This window comes from Mustela nivalis (genome assembly GCF_964662115.1).
Source record: "Mustela nivalis genome assembly, chromosome: 18".
Classification (NCBI taxonomy): Eukaryota; Metazoa; Chordata; class Mammalia; order Carnivora; family Mustelidae; genus Mustela; species Mustela nivalis.
The window spans coordinates 12,789,706-12,808,516 of NC_139037.1; the positions used below are offsets into that span (position 1 = coordinate 12,789,706).

Sequence of the window (18,811 nt, forward strand, 5' to 3'; positions counted from 1 at the left end):
GAATGGGAGAAAATATTTGCCAAAGATATGTCTGATAAACTTGTTATTCAAAATATGTCAAGAGCTCTTAAGCTGCAACAGAGAGAAAACAAACCACTGGATTAAAAAATGGGCCAAAGACCTTAACAGACACCTCGCTAAGGAAGACAGATAGATGGCAAATAAGCATATGAACAGATGCTCCACCTCAGAGGTCAGCAGAGAAATGCAAATCGAAACAAGGCAGGCTACATACCTATCAGAATGGCCCACACCCAAAACACTGACAACATCTACTGCCGATGAGAATGTGAAACAACTGGAACATTCACTCACTGCTGGTGGGAAAGCAAGATGGTCAACCACTTTGGAAGACTCTCTGGCAGTTTCTTATTAAAACTAAACATACTCTTACCGCACGATCCAGCAATTGTGCTACTTGGTACTTGTCCAAAGGAGATAAAAATTTATGTCCACACAAAAATCTGCACATGGATGTTGACGGCAGCTTTATTTATAATTGTCCAAACTGAGAAACCACCAAGATGTCCTGCAGTAGGTCAGTGGATAAAAAAACTGCGATGTCCAGACCATGCAATATTATTTAGTATTAAAAAAAGAGCTATCAAGCTATGGAGGAAACTTATATGTATATTAGTAAATGAAAGAAGCCCATCTGAAAAGGTATGCTGTATGACTGCAATTATATGACATTTTAGAAAAGGCCAAACTATGAGGGTAGTCAAAGGATCAATGGTTGCCGGGGGTTGGGAAGAGGGAGGGATGAGTAGGAGAACACAGAGGATTTTTAGGGCAGTGAAAATACTCTGTATGATACTGTAATGGTAGATACATGGTCATTAGACATTTGTCCAAACCCACAGAATGTACAACACCAAGAGTGAACTCAAACGTAAACTGTGCATTTTGGGTGATTATGATATATCAATGTAGATTCATCAATTGTAACAAATGTACCATGTTACATGTCGGAGATGTTGATAATAAGAGGCAAGTATGTATGTGTGGGGGTCAGGGTTATATGGGAGATCTCTGTAACTTCCCCTCAATTTTGCTGTGAACTTAAAACTGCTCTAAAAAATTTTTTTTAAAAAGTACATGGAGGAACAATTGGAAAAAATGTAGCCCAGAACAAACAGAAAAAAAAAAAAGTGGCAGATTTAAGCCCTAAAATTAATTTTATTAAATGGAAATGGTCTAAATATACCAATTAAAGACAGAGACTACCAGAATATATATATTTTTAAAAACCCGATTACATACTGTCAACAAGAAACTCACTTCAAATACAATGATTGCTGCTTACATTCTTTACAGTTTGAATTTTAACCATGAGCCCATGAGCAATAATTAGTTTTTCAATTAGTTGTTTAAAATGTGTCATGAGATCACAAAGAAGCAACAAATTCTAATCACAGCAAGGGAAGGAGGTCAAGGAAGGCTACAAAGTGATATTTAAACTGACAAGGAAGTGGCAAAGGTCAGGAGGATGTTGTCATCAGTACAGGGTAGGGCCCAGCATGGGGAGGAAAATGAAATTTGGTTTTGGCCTCTGCTCACCTTCTCTTCTAAGAGATACTGCTGGTCAAATTCTAAGGAGTAAAACTCAATGGGAAAGCTGCAGGGATTCTTCACCACCACCTCACCCTCGTCTCCAGGTGCATAAGGCAGCAGAGGCCCCAGCTCCAGAACCGAAGGACTAAATTCCAATCGTGGCTCTAGACCTTGCCCCTGTGCCAGCAGCATAAGCTTCTGAGCACTCTGGGAAATCTGGAACACCAGGGTTTGGCTGTAGAATTTCTGGAAGACATAAAAACAGAATAAGCATCTTAACTTTGTTTTTTTGTCACATGCAATGTAAACCTGGAAACCAGGTGGGGACAAAACTGATGCTACTGACATTAAGAGAGGACATTTTTTATGTAAAATTGCATGAGAACAATTTATAATTCTGCGTTAATACTGGGTATCCAGCATGCCTGGCAGTGTGCCAAGTGCTTCATCACTCATAGAAGGCCCCTTGGATGCCACGCTCATCCTTCAGACTCTCCACTGTCTGTACCTCTGCTCTCATGTCATGGGCCCTGCTGCATGCGGGCAGGGCAGGGCAGAAGTACTGGGATTAACATCTTCTAGAAGCAATCCTCAACCAGTGACTAAGGAACTACCATTCAAACACCTCAGTTTCCTTGCTCCTGGGAAGTGGTAGTTCTGAAATGTGCATTTTGTCCATTTCCTCAGAGTATCCCAGTAGGATTATGTTCCAGTCTCCAAGGCAGCTGGCTCACTCGCACACCCTATTAGCTGCCTTCTCTTCCCCGACCACCTTTTACTTCTCCACCAGTGTTTCCTGCACTTCTCAGTTAATCTGCTTGCACTTGAATCCTTGTCTCCAAGTCTGTTTCTGGTAGATTCTGAATGAACATATTTCTGTTATTTGAAAATACAGTTAAGCGGCGGGTCAGGGATGGTCAGGGGGGCATTCAGTTTATCAGATATAATTACAGTCTGAATACCAATTGATAGGGATAGTAACTATCCTAATCTTGTTTTACTAGGGAACCTATTAAAAATGTGGATCCAAAGGCCCATCCCTAGAGATCCTGACTTGACAGGGAGAGGGAAAGACTGGGAAATCCGCATTTTTAACCACATGCCCAGGTCATTCTGATATAGTTAAGCTCATGACTTGGGTTTGGAGAGCTTCACAATTTGAAGAGTTTCTAAGAATCTTAGCTCAAGAAGGAAAAATCAGATGGATAGAATGTGGATGGACATAGATTCACACCCACAAAATATTGTTGGAGACAATAAGAAAATGAATTATTGGCTAAGAGGTTTTTTTTATGTAACTATGGACTTAGCATCTTTTGATCCAAACTTCTATATTTTGATTGCTTTTTATGGAAATATTTCTAAGACATTTTATTCATTTCCTTGTTTTCTAACGGAGTATTCTGAACATCTGGTATAACATCTGTGATTTCTCCTGTGGTGCCGATGCTGAAGGAGACAGAGACAGAGTTGCAAGGCTAATCAATTTCTTGCATATTGCCAATAAATTGCTCTCCCACTTGGTGGAAACACTTTATTAACTTTGACCCGTTCTAACTCAATGTTTATGGAGCACCTGAATAGATCTATTTTTTTTAAATTTATTTACTGATATGTCCCTCTTTTAGTTAAGTACCACAAATCTTGGCAACCCTGATAAGAAAACCCCTAAAAGTCTTAAGACTCTAAGAATGACAAACATATTAATTCTCTTTTCTTTTCAAAGACAGGGTTGGGGAGATTTTGATAATGAAAGAAGCAGGGGTTTTATTTTAGAATCAGATATGAAGTCACTCGCTTTTCTTCTTTCTCTCTGTAGACTCTACAGCATTTCTTCAAAGCATTTCCATTACCAGGAAAATGGGCGTTAACTGTAGGCGTTCTATAAAACCTACATCGATTTTCTTCTTTTAAAAGAATAAATGAGAGAAAGCCATCTCCCTAATGCCTTCAGCTTTGAGCACAAGTCTTTACAGGGTAACCCCTTGAGATCCTCTCTGGCTGGAGGATTTTATTTTTACTCTGTTTCTTTGCTAGGAGTAGCTTTGTGTTAATGGTATTCAAAAAAGAAATGCCTACAAAGCCCAGGGAGTACATCCACTGGGAAGTACTTCTTATTATTCCAATGACCAATGACAATAGTAAATAGTTATTGAGATACTTACTATGTAGAGAGCCTTTTGCTGTGTGTTTTATTCATATTAATTCATTTAATCTTCAAAATAACCCTAGGAAGTAGGTATGGCCGGTTGATACTGTCTTAACTGAAATCCTACAAGCGAGAAGCTTTCAAATTCAGATTTTTAAAAGGTAAACAATGTACAGACTCTCTGTTATATAATATCCTCCACGGGGCTGGGGAGGTCCCCTAAAAATCAGACACTACTATTTCCACAGTTGCAATGTTTGAGTCCATAAACTAAGTGGATAAATAAAGGTTAAGTAGTCTCCTGTCAGTTCAGATGAGGTTTCTTCCACCAAATGAGTTTGGGTCTGAAACTTATGAAATTTTCCCCCCTGGTTTCCAGAGCTTATTGGATTTTAGAATTGCAATAGGGGATTTTTGACATGTGATATTATTTTTCATTTTATCTATGAGCAGACTGAGGTTTAGAGGCGAAGAGATTACTCAAAGCCGCACAGCCTCCAAGTGCAGAAGCAGAAGGCCACTCACCCAGGTCTGCCGATAAAAGCTGACATGCTAGATAGATCCGATTCTGGAGCTGGTGCTCTTAACTACCGGGTCACACGGCTCCTACATGAAGCAAGTACTTAATGTCCTTATCACAATGCCAAAGCCAAGGTCACTCAGATTCCCTGGACACCAGCCTCAACAAGTGGGCCTTGGAGGAAAGCTCAAAAAACCCCAAAAGTCTGAATGGGACCACATTTCTTTAAAGCTTACCTCTTCTTTAGGCATGAATTTCACTTGCACATTGGACCTCTCCCCAGGATCCAAGACCCCAGACATGGGCTGGATCTCAAAGATGCGTGTCTTTGGCTTTAACTCAGCATGGAGTTTCCGTCTTAAGTATTTTGGCATGTGTTTCTCCAGCTGGTTAATAGATATTAGACAATTAGATCATCTACTATGGAAAACAGATTTATTCCATACTCCACTCAGTCAGCCTATATTTACTGAGGCCCTCCCAGCTGTCAGGGAATGGGTAGATACCAGGGCTATAGAGATAAGTAAGACATCCCCCAGACAGCATGGCCTGGGAAGTCCTTGAATGCAGGGCTAAGTGCTTAGATTGTATTTAGGAAGCAGCGGTTGCCACTATAGGTCTCGAACCGAAGACTGAAATAATGGAAGTGTGAAGGTCTCGAATCATGATTCTGGCCAAAATGGAGATGGAAGAAGCAGACTAATGGGCCACAACCCGTTTACCTTGTTAACTGGCTTATGGCTGTGGACGAACCATTCACAAGGGACTTGGAGAGGATTAGAAAACTGAACAGTTTCCACGAGGCACTGTCCACACTGAACTGTGGCAAACTCCACTTTCCCACAAGACAGTGTCATAGTGGGAATGGTCACCTTGGCTTGGAGACAGATGTGAACTGTTGGCCCTCCGACCACCTAGAACAGGCATAAAGCTGGTGTTACCACGTGGCATGGGGTTGGGAGAAGACTTGGGGCTCTGAAGTGGTAAGTGGCTCATTCTCGGGGTAACGGTAGCCGGGGATGACAAGCTGGACCCTGCATTGTGTCGTACCTTGATGGGTAAGATGACCTCTTTGTTTCCAACAGGAAGACTGGCTCCTTGTGGGTCAAATTTGATTTCAAATGTTTCCGTTTCACAGTAAGGGAGATTCTTTACACGATCTAACTCAGTACTAAAGCCTAGACGGAGATAAACAACATTTCCTTGTGAGAAAGAGAAAAAGAAAACAAGCGCTGCCATAGGTAGAGTCCTTCTGGGGCAGGATGACCGTTTCAAGTCTCAGTTAATGGGCCAGGAATTCTTTCAGCTGATCCCAGAAAAAACGTGAACACAATTCTAGCAGAACAGTACAGCTGGGCACCTTGTTAGAAATGACAAGGGCAAGAGGAAAAGGTCTCCCTAGCTTGGTTACCTGTATCATGAAGGACACGCTTTTCTGCATGGAAGGACACTGGGAAGTGACTGGTGTTGGTGATCTTGATGATATGTGTCCGGACGTCACCAAGGATGATGTAGCCAAAATCCAGGATATACTCTGGCAGCTGGACTCTGAAACAGTTAACGATCTCTCTTTACCAGTCACTTTTCCAAAACAGAGATTGTGCTGTTCTCTTCTACCTCTTGTCACAATTTTGTCTTTGGGGATGGAGAAGAACCACCCTCCAGAGAGAAGACTAGCAACAAGAAGCTCCCCCACGCCCAGGAGTCCATACTGCTGTTTCAGTCATTATCTCAAAACACATTCACCCTAGGCCCTCATGAACCTGAAACTTCCCAGCCTCTCCATTAGGCAAAGCCAGAGGTTTCTGTCTTTCAGAGGCACAGACCTTCCTGGTTGTGCTGGAGGATGGCAGATACAGGAGGTGAGTAGATTTCATTTCTAGATGACCAACCATTAATTGACTCAGGCTGCACTCTGATGGGTTACACCGTTTGCTCTGATGCCCTCTGAAACAAGCCCCAAACAGAACGACACTCACTTGGCTAGTTTTTGACGACTCCGATAGCTCAGGTCATCTGTGGAATCGGGGATAATTGTTTTCTGATGTTCTATGGCGTAGCCTTGGACTATAAGTCGCTCTACCTCCATCTGGAGCTGAGGACTTAACTGGAGTAGGAGAGAACAGCAAGTGAGAAAATTCTTCTAGAACATGCATTCTCAATGGGGCAAATCATCTCTAAGAGGGAAAGAATTGCTTCATGGAAGTGGGGGATGAAAAATTTTAGATATTATAGTGATTTGTGGCCTTCCAAAGGGCCACAACACAAACAGATATACAGTGTATCTGTGGTACTGCAGTTTCCATGGGGGGGGGGGTGGAGGGGGCGGTAAACAGGCATGTCCACACCATGGAATTGTCCTCAATAATGGAAAGGAAAGAACTAGCGATATTGATGGATCTCAAGGGCATGACACTCAATGAAAAAGGTTACACACTGAATGATTCTCTTTACATAACATTCTTGAAATAGTGAAAGTACAGAAACAGAGAACTACAGTGGTTGCCACGGGTAAGGGAAAGGAGATTGGGGGGTGGTTATGAAGAAGTAGCTTGTAAGGCCAAACGCAGATGAAAGATAAGAGGTTGAATTCTCCCTGTTGAAAATAAGGGGAGAGACTTCTTCCCACTCCCTTTTCTTAGGACAAATTGCTTCAAAAGCTTGTGAGTTCTTTCTGTTTTTCTGAAATACATATAGATCTTCTTAAAGCCTACATAAGACTCTGGTCAGCTTTATAGCCCAACAGGGTCTTCCTTAAGGCCCTGGAAACCTTCTCTTCAAAATGTGATCATCAGGTAAGACAGAGGCCCCACCTCCCAGTTTCTGTGAGAGGCTAGGAGCCAGAGTTCAGAGGGCTCTAGCCTGCAAACACGAGAGGTTTCCCTCTGGATAAATCCGACTTTCTAGCACAGAGGGTTGCCCTGATTACCATGTGAATTCAGGATGAATGATGTATGACAGGTGGTGCCGTCAAGTTCTCTTACTTGAGGACTAGTTATAGTTAGTTATAGTTCTTACTTAAGGGCTAGTTAGTGTTTACCTCGAGAACATGTATATAAGAGGTCATATGTTTGGTTATATAAAAGGCTGAAATTTCTTTCTGTCTTTGCAATCTCTTAGTGGATGGTCTAGAATGTGGTTCACATCCTGGTTTAAGGCTTATTCAACAATAAAATTGGTTTTTTTCCTCTTCTCCCTCTGTGGGGAGATTCTCTGGGTTGGAAGGAGATTTTGTTTTTAATTCTATTTCCTCAAGCACAAGGGATCTTTGTGGTGGTGGAACAGTTCTGTACCCTAATTGTGGTAGGGGTGACAAACCTACATGTACAAAAAAATTACGTGGAACCACACACACAAAGGAGCGCAAATCAAATGGAAATCTGATACGCTCTGTAGCTTGTACTGACGACCATTTCCTGGTTTTCATATTGTGGTACCATGTCTTACAAGTTATGTAAGATGTTACCTTTGGGAAAAATAGTTTCTCTTTGGCCACATCCTGTGAATCTATAGATATTGCAAAATAAAAAATTTAAAAAATTTTATTGTCAAAGTGTTCAAAGAGTTTTTTTTTTTTTTTTTTAATATAATAAGACTATTTCATGGGGGAGAGGGTTAGGGAAAAAAAATGTCCTGGGAGGTGAGAGTGAAAAAAGGCTGAGAAATACTGTTCTCGAAGACTCACACCTTAGGTATGGGGCCAGGCGGGAAGGTTCATGTGTGGAGGGGCCCATGATGAGACCAAGCGACGCGGTGAGCTGCTGGGAGAGGCACATCTGTCACCGACAGGTGTGTCCAGTCATCTCGACGCAAGCAAAGCCCACCCCGTTCTTGTTCGGAGCCAGGAGAGGTGGCCCGCTACTTTGGGCCGGAGGATGAGTTCGCTCTGCCGGGGCCTTCAGCCGGTTCTCAGGAGCCCCAGCCCGGAACTGGAGGGGCCGCCAGAGATGGCGGGGCTAAGGCTCTGCTGAGGAGCCACCCAGCAATGCTGTGAGCAGAGTGGAGACGTGCTGCCTTTATTTACAAGGGCACAAGGGCACAAGGGCACAAGGGCAGCCTGTATTTACAAGCTGGGTCACTCTCTCCCTCAAAAGACCAATTCCTGGCTGGGCTCCCACCTCGAAGGCACCATGCTAAACCTCTTTGCCTGCCCCTGCCCCTACTAAGCTGCTGGAGACCAGAGGCTCTACTCTGGATCGATGCTCTCCCTTGCTCACTCGGTCCACTTCCCGGGAAATCTCACCCTTTCCTGTGATCACAATGACCATCTGGTGACTCAGAGCACTTTCTCCAGCCTCTCTCTCTCCTCAGGTCCCAAGTTTCCCATCTCATTGGGTCACCTCTGCCTCACCCCCACATCCAACCAGTCCCTAATCACTGATCATTCTACCTCCAGAGTGTTTCTTGAAACTACCAGAGTCTCCCTACCTCCTGTGTCATCACCCTTGTTGACATGACCACCACCTCTCATTTAGAGTTACCCCATCAGCTTCTAAGAAACTGAGCACACCTCAGCACATCTGTTCCCATCCTCTGCAGGCCCCTGAGAGCTTCTCGGAGCTCCACAGGGCAGCCAGAGAGATTTTTTAAAGATGCAAATCTGATTACCCAAGGCTCCACTTGAAACACTTCAGTGACTTGCTGTTGCCCTCAGAATAAAGTCCGAAACCCTTAATAGGTTCCCCAGGGGACCCCTTTCCTTTCCCCCTTCCTTGCCCTAGTCACATCTTTTTCTCCTTTCTGTTTCTCAGAGATCCCATGTCCTTCTTGCCCCTGGGCCTTTGCGCCTCCTGTCCTGCCACAGTCATTCTGTGTAGGGTGAAGCTAGTCTTACCTCCAAAGATTCATCCTCAGACATTTCCTCAGTTGTCTCCAAGTGAATGAGTATTTCATGTTTCTTGTGGTGCTCTTTTTCTAGGTTTTTACTGGCTTGATTCAAAAAGGTTTCATATTTCTCATTTCCTGTGGGATTGGAAGGAGAAGGAAATAAGGATGATTGGAAATCTCTGAGTTATGCCTAAAACACAGACTGTCAGCTCAGGGTGCATAGAGTGAGAAGGGAAGTGAACTTTTTGGTGCTTCGTCTGCCAGGTTTTCTCTGCCTCAGAGGGTGATGTAGTTTGTGAGTGAGTTCAGTTTGTGTCAGAAATCCCATGGAGAGGGGCGCCTGGGTGGCTCAGTGGGTTAAAGCCTCTGCCTTCTGCACAGGTCATCGTCCCAGGGTCCTGGGATCGAGCCCCACATCGGGCTCTCTGCTCAGCAGGGAGCCTGCTTCCTCCTCTCTCTCTGCCTGCCTCTCTGCCTACTTGTGATCTCTGTCTGTCAAATAAATAAATAAAAATCTAAAAAAAAATTAAAAAGAGACCCCATGGAGTTTAGGAGATTATGCTGTAGTGAGCCCCCAACTGGTTCTCAAGAACTTGGTGGCAGTAATACCCGAAGTCACAGGGTAAGCAAGCAGATCCCAGATTCCTCGGTGCTCTTCTGGGTCCAACACTAACACTGCATGACTTGGGAGCCCCCTCCATGCTGGACACACTCAGATGGCCCTGGTCATCCTTTAGGTCACTTTACACGTTTATTAAATCCCAGCAAACCAAAGGATGATATTTGCAACTACAACTGCAACTTAACAGGTTTCAATTCCCCCAATCAGAGATGTAGGCAATCAGTGGAGAGATTTCAGACACCCAAGTTCACCTGTTGGCCAATGCGAATTCACATGCTTGAGGGACGAAGTAGGCAGAAAAAGAAAGTGCATACTCTGGGATAGTAGGAAGCACTGGACTTGTAATGAACTGGAACACAGGAGACCCAACTAGAAGAACATTCGGTACTCACAGTACTCAGATGGACATTCTCTGAAAGCCCTCTGCTGGCCAAACATGGCTACTGCCTTAACAAGGCCGCCTGGGAACCGGGTTTTCCACCCAGTGGCAAAGGCTTTCTGTCCTGACACTTCTCTATGGAGCCGGACTAACTAACGTCTGGCTGGCAGGAACTCTAGATCCGAGAGTGTAACTGGTCTTAAATGGACCAACAGTTGTGTTTGTATTTTTAGGGCGCAGTCAGGATATCATAGATGATTATCAATCCGCAGGCGAGCCAGTGACTTTGGGGCACAGGGGAGGGGGAAAGGCTGAGGACGAGGGCTCCTTCTGAAGCCATCGGTGGAATGACGATTTCAAGGAGCTTGAAGGAGTCACAGAGAAGAATGAGAACTTCGTCTTAACCCTTCACCTTGTGCCCCATGTCGGGAAGAAAGAGCCAGAGAGTCCATGGCTAAGACAGCCACTCAGCTGAGCTTTGGGATTTGCCACGATGGAAGTCTTTTGGTCTAGAGGGATGGCTCCAGGGGCTAGATGTTACCAGAGAAACCTTGGCTAAGGTGTGGGCAGACAACTAATCAAAGGCTAAATTAGCCACTACACTGTGTAATGCCAAACCACAGAAGGGGTCGGAACCTTGGTTGCCTTTATGTACAGTTTTTATTTTGTGATTTCTACTCCTTGGAGTAAAATCAACCTTTAGCGTCAGTGGCCGTCTGTGCGTGTGCCACAGTGAGGACAAATCAGGGACAGGCTGCAGCTGGAGGAAAAGGCCTTTCCAAGTGCAACTTCCTGATCCCTCTGAGATTGCAGTTCCCTGATGGCAAAACTGCCCAGGGGTCTTAATTTTGGGACTGCCATGGACCATATCCTGTCTCATTAAACTCAGGTCCCCGGGTCAATTTCAATTCGATGTTTTTTTTTTTTTTATAACTCAGTTATATTTGAGTGCCAATCAACCTTCAAATAAACAAAGCAGAATGCATCTTTTGTCCCCCAGTGGGGAAATTCTATAGGGGGTAGTAATACCACGGAGTTTCCTGGGGAGATCGAGGCAGATTCGGGGGAAAATTCCCTCTCCACGCAGAGTGATGTTTTCTGGGTCCAGGTGTGCAATCTGGATCTGGAAACTCCTCTGAAAGACCTCAGGTACTCCAGGTAAGTAGTAAACCTTCAGCTCCTGCTCTTGATGTGAACTGATAAAACCCTATGTAGCACAAAGACCAGAGAGAATGTTAATATTTACAATGGACCCTGCTTCTGGAGACTTAATGGACAGGACAGTCCCACAGACCTGTTTCGCTGCTTACCCTCCGTTCAGTCACATGAAGATATGTGAAAATGACAAGAAAGAGAACAGTAGGTAGTATATATGAACGGGCATTTCATAAAAGAGGAAATATGAATGGGGGAATGAATGCATTAAGAGAGACTCATCCTCTTAAACCATCAGGGAAGTGAAACTAGGAACATGATGATTTTTTTTTTAAATGACATATTGCCAAAAAGGACCAAATTTTGGTGAGAACATGTATCAAAAGAAACTTATATATGTCCAGTGGGAATGCCAGTGGTGAGGGGAAGGTAAAAAACACTGTGAAAAATCTTATCAAAATTGAACACATGCAAAGCCCATGACCCAGAAATTTAACTCCTAGAAAAATTCCCCAGGACAATGTTTCCAACTGTACACCAGGAGACAGGTATGAGAATATTTGTAGCAGGATTGTTTGTAACAATAAAATTTTAGAGGGGAAAAAAATCCCAGATGTGCTGACAGGAAAAAGAAAGACTGCTTTCAATATAGTTAAAGAAGGGATATTATTTAATGGTGAAAATAAATGAACTACAGCTATATGCAACAATGTACGCTGGTCTTAGAAACACAAAATTGAGGGGAAAAAAAGCAAAAGGCACAAGATGCCATTACCAGTGCAGTTTCCATAAAGCTCTAGATAAAGCATAATCTGATAAAGCAAAATGCCCAAGTTTTAGGATCAAGTATAGTTGTCTGCTTTGTTTACTACACTATGCCACCCCCAGTGGCAAGAAAGTGCCTGGTCATAGCAAGTGCTTAAAAGTTTGGAAAAATTCATAAACTAAAAGCAGTTTAAGGATGCATGCATGAGTAATAAAACTGTAGTTTAAAAAGGAAAGCGTAAGTCCAAGTGGGGAGCAGGCCCCTGGCTTCAAGGAATTACAAGGGAAGTGTGAGGACGTGAGTGGAAACAAACCACTCTTACAATCATGAAAAAAAACCCAAACACAAAACCCCAAACCATTGGGTTAGACTCTCTTGTTCACAGGGGAGTCCCTTGTGCCTGGGCAGTGCCTGGCTCATGCAAGACTCAATAAATCCTTGCTTAATAAATGAGTCAAGTGCTTGGATTGATTGATTGATTGTTTCTGAGAACTCTTTATTTGTTGTTAAAAAGAAAATCACACCCATCATCCTGTCAGTGAATGTCTAACATAATCCCATATTCCACGGGCATGTGGCTTGTAGGTTTGAACTTGGGTCCTGCCTACCATTGCCCCACAGCCATCGTGGGCAAGGAGGCTACTTACCGAAATGGGAAGGATTAGGGGCACTCCAGGCAGAAGGTGGTCTGGTGAAGACAGGTGGTCAGTCAGAACCTTGAACTCAAAGCCAACTTTGCCAGTGTTCCTCAGTGTGATTTCATTCTCGGAGATGTGGTCGAACAGCTGGAGATGAGAGGGGGAGGGGCTGCTGTCAGCCACCCGTGGGGATGCTGCTATTATCCTGGCAAAGGGCGGTGGACAAGTAAACCTCACAGACATTGGATTTCATTTTTCATGATCTAGACGCTGGCCAGTCCACATTTTACTGTCACCAAGGTGGTCCCTGGGGCAGGAGGAGCACCAGACCCTGGAAGCCTGGCTCCTCGTTAGCTCTACTGATGACAAATTCAGGTTAGTGAGGCTGTGTGTGGGGGTGTCTGACCCTCCACACCACAGAGACTCATAATGGAGGATCTTAAAAGTAAACTTTCCCGTATTAACATTTAGTTTTTGGATGAGATTTGCCTTCAGAATTAGGATTTTTCTATTTATAGGGAAAGTCATGGTGTAATCGGAAAAACATACTCTTTTTTTGAGATTTTACTAACATAGCTCAGCAGCTAATCAGCAGGGCCAATAACCACAGACTGAGGCCACTTTGGGGGTTCTCAGGATAAGCTAGGGGAGGGACTAGCTGTTTCAAAGAATATACTGTAAGCTGAGCCAGAACTACTTGCCCAGAAGACTCTGGAGATAAAGAATGAAAGAGAATTCCATTTGGTCAACCCAGTGGAGAAAGTCTCAACATGAGTCAGGTGAATTGCTTCTAGGCACAATCTTTAACCCATAAACACACGCACACCCACAATTCAGTAATTCTACATGCAGGAGGTGTATAATGGGGGGGGGTGTCTAATTCCCATTATAATTTGGTAGGAGGTATGGTTTCTGAGAACATAATACAAATCTAATTGGGAAAAGAAGGTGTACAGACATAGAATTAACAATTATTCTAAACCAAAAACTAGAATGTACATTATTTGATGGCAAAGACTATACTTAAATGCTAAGAGAATGTGAAGTAAGAGAAAAAAAAGTAGAGGTTGGAGGGGGTGCTGAGTCTCACAGTATGTGAGACTTGGGGTTGGCAGAGTAGACAAGAGGGATAATATAAGAAGAAGTATTGGGGCAGGGAGGGCTGGGAAGGAGTAGGGTCGGCGTGTAAACTAGTTTGGTCACAAGTGGATGAACGGGCTTGAAGGGGAAACTGTAATAAGTGAAATTTAATCTATAAGGAGCATCAGTTAATAGAGGGTCTTAGGAGACCCTCACTCCGGTGGAAGAGCTTGACTCTGATCCAGTGGGTGACAGAGAAAGGGCCTCAGGATTGGAGGCTTCCCTGCCCCATGCATAGGACTGTCCAGAGACTTTACTTAAATGACCACAGCCACCTAGGAGACAGGCACTGCCATTCCCATTCTTACTTTATAGTTGAGGAGCACTGTGGCTAGGAGAGGTCTTGATACGTTCAAGGTTCTGAGTAGGAAGTCAGGCTGGGGTGACATCCCAGTTCTTCTGACTACAAAACCACACTCCTTTCTCAGTACTATGTTGCTTTCCCCAATGCTGCTGGGGCTAACTGCTGTGGGACTTGAGAAGGTGAAAATGCAGGTTTGGGAAAGTCTGTGAAGCAGTGCCGTGTAGATGGGCTGGTGGCAGAAGCGAGGAGCGTGATGTAATCCCTTCTTCCGTGGGGTCCTCGGCCTCACCTGGGAGCTGGACAGAACTGCTTGAGAGAGTCATCTTTCTCACGGTCCCCGCCCCAGACCTACTGAATCAGCATCGGCCCTGAAGAAGCTTCCTGGGGGACTCATGCACACCTTATGGGTTGGGCAGGACGGCTGTCCTATCTCGGGACCGGCCGGAGAAGCCCCGGATCCCTGAGAACCTCAATAGCCTCGGGAAGGGCACACTGACGCCGCGGGATGCCGCTAGATGAATTAGAAAGCCCCGGTGCCCGTGAGCATGGACGGGCGGTAGGGGCAAATGCCTTGGAGACGGTAAGCTTAAGGGACTGAGAAGGTGACGGTGCTGTTGGAAGAAAAGCAGGGGTCGGCATGGGCTTCTGGATTGCAAGGGAAGGCATCTACCATGAATTCCAGAAGACAGAGAAGCAAGTGAAAAATGCCTGGCCAACAGCTGGCGGTGAGATGATCAGGTTTAGGGAGGCAGATCAGGGATCAAGGTCGGGGTGGTGGCGAGACTGTGATGATCCGAGGTTCCAGGAGACGTCAGAGCACAGAACCGTGTGCGATGTTTGAGGAGAAACCGGGCAGTCCCCTCCCTGTAGTTGGCAATACCTGTAACCCGTAGTTAATATCCTTGGTGTCAAAGGAATAGCTGACCAGGGAAGCCTCTCCCTTCAGCATTATCTCATAGGTGGGTCCTCCTTCCACTTCGCACAGGGCTTTAGCCTGTGCCACGATGTCACAGTGTCCATAGAAGGTGAATGACATCTGGTGGCTGCTGTGCGGCTGCAGTACTCCGTAGAGGGGCAGAATATCAAACACCTGGAACACCAAACACTGGTAAGTCACCCTGCGGGAGGGCCTCAGTCGGAATGAGGGTAGGGTAAACTTTAGTCCATTTACGGGTTAATTCCTGACCTTAACTTGTTTGACTCCGTGAAAGGTGGCTCACCCAGCACCTGCATGTAAGTCATAACAATTGGGGGCACAGTGGTCTGCCAAGGTTTACGTTTCCAACTTGGGTCAGGGGCTCAGCAAGCAGAGTCAGTCTCACGTGACTTCAGGGCCCAGAAGGTGTTACTTACTTCTTCGATCCCGATGGAAAATATTTCTTCCCGCTCCAGGATCCATGGGGGTTCCTGAACCTCCACCTGGCTTGGGTTTGGGTTTGTTTTTTCTGTTTCATCAGAGTTGAGGTTTAATCCCTAGAAATTAGAGGTGTGGGGAAAAGCTAGCAAGCAATCATGAGAGGTCCTCCATGTGCTGCTCCCCGCTCAGTGACAGAAAACTGAAGTATATGTTCATACCTTAAAAATGGTACATGTTTCCCCCTATGGAGATCAACGGACAAGTGCCCAAAATACATGTATAAGGATGTGCACCGCAGAACTCCTTAAAACAGCAAAACTTTGAAAGCAAATGAAATGCCTATCAACGGGGGATCACTTCAAATGAAGAGGGTGTGGCACCTGCATCCACGGAGGATGATTCAGTGTATATTTCGGGACTGGGAATCATATGCACAACGTATTATGGAGTGAAAAATCAGTTCCACTTCTGTACAATTGCATGCACCCAGGGATCACACCTGAAGGTATAAGCATGTGCAAATTCATTCAGAGATCAAACAGTTAGCTAGGAGGTTGTCTGCTAAAGTTGCGGTAGCACTTTTCCATAAGTGGTGGCATTGTGAGGAAATTATTGCTTTCATTTTTCTGTATTGTTGCGTTTTCTAGGACAAACCTCTTTGAACATTGAAAAAAGAAAACATTTAAAAGACAACTGTTTTACATATACACATGTATTCTAAAAATCTGGAAAACACAGAAAGCTTCAAAGAGAAATAGAAATCAATTACTAAGTTATACTAAATTATACGTATATATGTGTGGGCGTATAATGTGTTTATATAAGGGTATATTGTCCGTGTTCTGACTTGTCAGTTGGTAAGAGTGCTGCCATCCATGTGCCTAAATATTCTTCCCAAGGATCACCTAACATACTTTTTACAAATAGAACATGTAGCCAAAAGGTACATGAAAAGATGTGCATCAGCACTCATCATCAGGGAAATGCAAATTGAAACCACAATCGGTTCTTACCTCATATCTGTCATAATGGCTACAGTCAAAAAACACAAGCAACAAGTGTTGGTGAGAATGTGGAGAAAAAGGAACCCTTGTGTGCTGTTGGTGGGAATGCAAACTGGTGCAGACAATGGAAAACACTGTGGAGGTTCCTCAAAAAATTAAAAATAGAATCGTCATATAATCCAGTAATTCCACTACTGGGTATTTACCCAAAGAATATGTAAACACTAACTCGAAGGGATAGATGCATCCCCATGTTTACTGCAGCATTACTAACAATAGCCAAATTATGGATGTACCCAAGTGTCTACTGATAGACAAATGGATAAAGAAGAGGGGGGGATATATACCACCAATGGAATATTACTCAGCCCTAAAAAAGAATCACATTTTGCCATTTGCAGCAACATGGAATGACCTAGAGAGTATAATGCTAAGGAGGTCAGTCAGTCAGAGAAAGGCAAATACTGATTTCACTCATATGTGGAATTTAAGAAACAAAGCAATTCTACAAAAAAAAAAAAAAAAAAAAAAAAGAAGAAGAGACAAACCACGAGGCAGACTCTTCACCACAAAGAACAATCAGGTGGTTGGTTCCCAGAAGGGAGATGGGCGGGAGGATGGGTGAAACAGGGGATGAGGACAAAGCGCACACTTCACACGACGGGCACCGGGCCATGAAGAGACTTGTTGAGTCACATAGTGACAACATAGTGTGCAACCCACATGGTTGGGTCACTATGTTGTGCACCTGAAGCTGATGAGCACTGTATGCTAACTCTATTGGAATTAAAATAAAAAATAAATACAGAACATGGATTTATTTTTACTTAATATATCAGAGGCTGCTCTAAATCAGTATTAGAGAACTAATTCATTTTTTTAAAAAAAGATTTTTAATACTCTGGTTTTTCTTCAGACTGCATAAATCTTTTGACTTAAAAAAAAAAAAGATTTTCGGGGTGCCTGGGTGGCTCAGTGGGTTAAAGCCTATGCCTTCGGCTCAGGTCATGATCCCAGGGTCCTGGGATGGAGCCCCTCATTGGGCTCTCTGCTTAGTGGGGAGCCTGCTTCCTCCTTTCTCTCTCTGCCTGCCTCTCTGCCTACTTGTGATCTCTCTCTGTCAAATAAATAAAAAAAAATCTTAAAAAAAAAGATTTTCTAGTATTGCTTTGTGCAGCTACAGTTTGGTTTATTTAGCAAGTCTCCTACTATGGAGTAAAGTTGTTTCCAATTTTTCTTACTTTTACCACCAAAGCTTCAGTGTACAAGGAGAGTCCATGTCTACGAGAGCATAAAGGCATATCCAGAGAAGAGTATCCTAGCAGAACAACTGTGCATTTTAAATTTTGATACACTCTCCAAATCGTATTTCATGGAGGCTATGCCAGTTCATAATTACCTACAAAGCATGAAAATGCTTGCTTACTCCCACTCTGGCACTACGGAGACAAACTCTATTTTATTTTTATTTTTTAAAAAAGATTTTATTTATTTATTTGCCAGAGAGAGAGAGAGAAAGAGGGAACACAAGCAGGGAGAGTGGCAGACAGAGGCAGAAGCAGGCTCCCCACTAAGCAGGGAGCCCAATGTGGGACTCAATCCTAGGGCCCTGGGATCATGACCTGAGCTGAAGGAAGACGCTTAACCTACTACGCCACCCAGATGTCCCAACAAACCCTATTTTAAAAGATTTTATATTGTCCATGGAGATATGCTAGTTTATTTTTCCAATTTTTTTGCTATTTCTAAAGTGTTGTGACAAACATCGTTGTACCTAAATCTTTATATCTCCAATGATTTCCTTAGGCCATCCTTCTAGAAGAATTTCAGGGTATGAATTTTTAAAATCCCTTGCTCTCCCCTTTGTTTTCACTATGGGATGACTGAGGAGAATCTTTCTCCTTTTGTAGGCTCCATCTAGGAGCTGGGAAGAATGCCTTGGGTTACAGATAACCAGCTTTTTCATTAAAGAGAAAAATCTATGTGCTGAGGTGTGTGGCTCTCAGTGGGATGCTGGCTCTGGGGGTGTTCGGTTGGGAAGTGACCCAGATGACATTCCCCAGCCTCACCCCACCCAAATCCCAGCAGGACACTTGCCATTGCTCCTGCCTCTGTTTTTCCTTTGGAGTAAGGACCCTCGGCTTGCCAAGACATGCTGTGGACTGAAAACCGTACATCGGAGATGACCACGGTGGGCACTTGTACTTTCATGTTTTCTCTTTCTTCACACCCGACACCTTCATCTGTGAGGACAGTCCTGGAGAGTTGAATGAGAGGTGTTGAATAACTCATTCAGCAATCATCACAACATGGTCTTCAGCTACGTCGCAGACCCACCTTCCTCTCTCCCCTATTGCACCCCAAAAGATAAGTGGGTTCTCACTCAAAGGATGCTT

The 18,811-nt window shown here is 44.0% G+C and overlaps 1 protein-coding gene across 6 annotated transcripts in view; it reads right to left on the minus strand.

The window, feature by feature from the left end:
- Nucleotides 1-18,811, minus strand: part of HYDIN (HYDIN axonemal central pair apparatus protein) — a 381,505-nt gene that overhangs the window by 106,750 nt on the left and 255,944 nt on the right. For 5 of the 6 annotated variants that reach the window (XM_082712191.1, XM_082712188.1, XM_082712189.1 and 2 more), the window contains 12 exons: nt 18,513-18,672; nt 15,408-15,527; nt 14,935-15,144; nt 12,620-12,757; nt 11,081-11,258; nt 9,058-9,185; nt 6,203-6,330; nt 5,635-5,771; nt 5,274-5,401; nt 4,946-5,137; nt 4,460-4,609; nt 1,561-1,800 (listed from right to left, as the gene is read on the minus strand). In XM_082712191.1, the coding sequence (XP_082568317.1) occupies nt 1,561-1,800; nt 4,460-4,609; nt 4,946-5,137; nt 5,274-5,401; nt 5,635-5,771; nt 6,203-6,330; nt 9,058-9,185; nt 11,081-11,258; nt 12,620-12,757; nt 14,935-15,144; nt 15,408-15,527; nt 18,513-18,672 (1,909 nt within the window). The remainder of the gene's footprint in view (nt 1-1,560; nt 1,801-4,459; nt 4,610-4,945; nt 5,138-5,273; nt 5,402-5,634; nt 5,772-6,202; nt 6,331-9,057; nt 9,186-11,080; nt 11,259-12,619; nt 12,758-14,934; nt 15,145-15,407; nt 15,528-18,512; nt 18,673-18,811) is intronic. The other variant, XM_082712193.1, reaches the window with a different exon arrangement.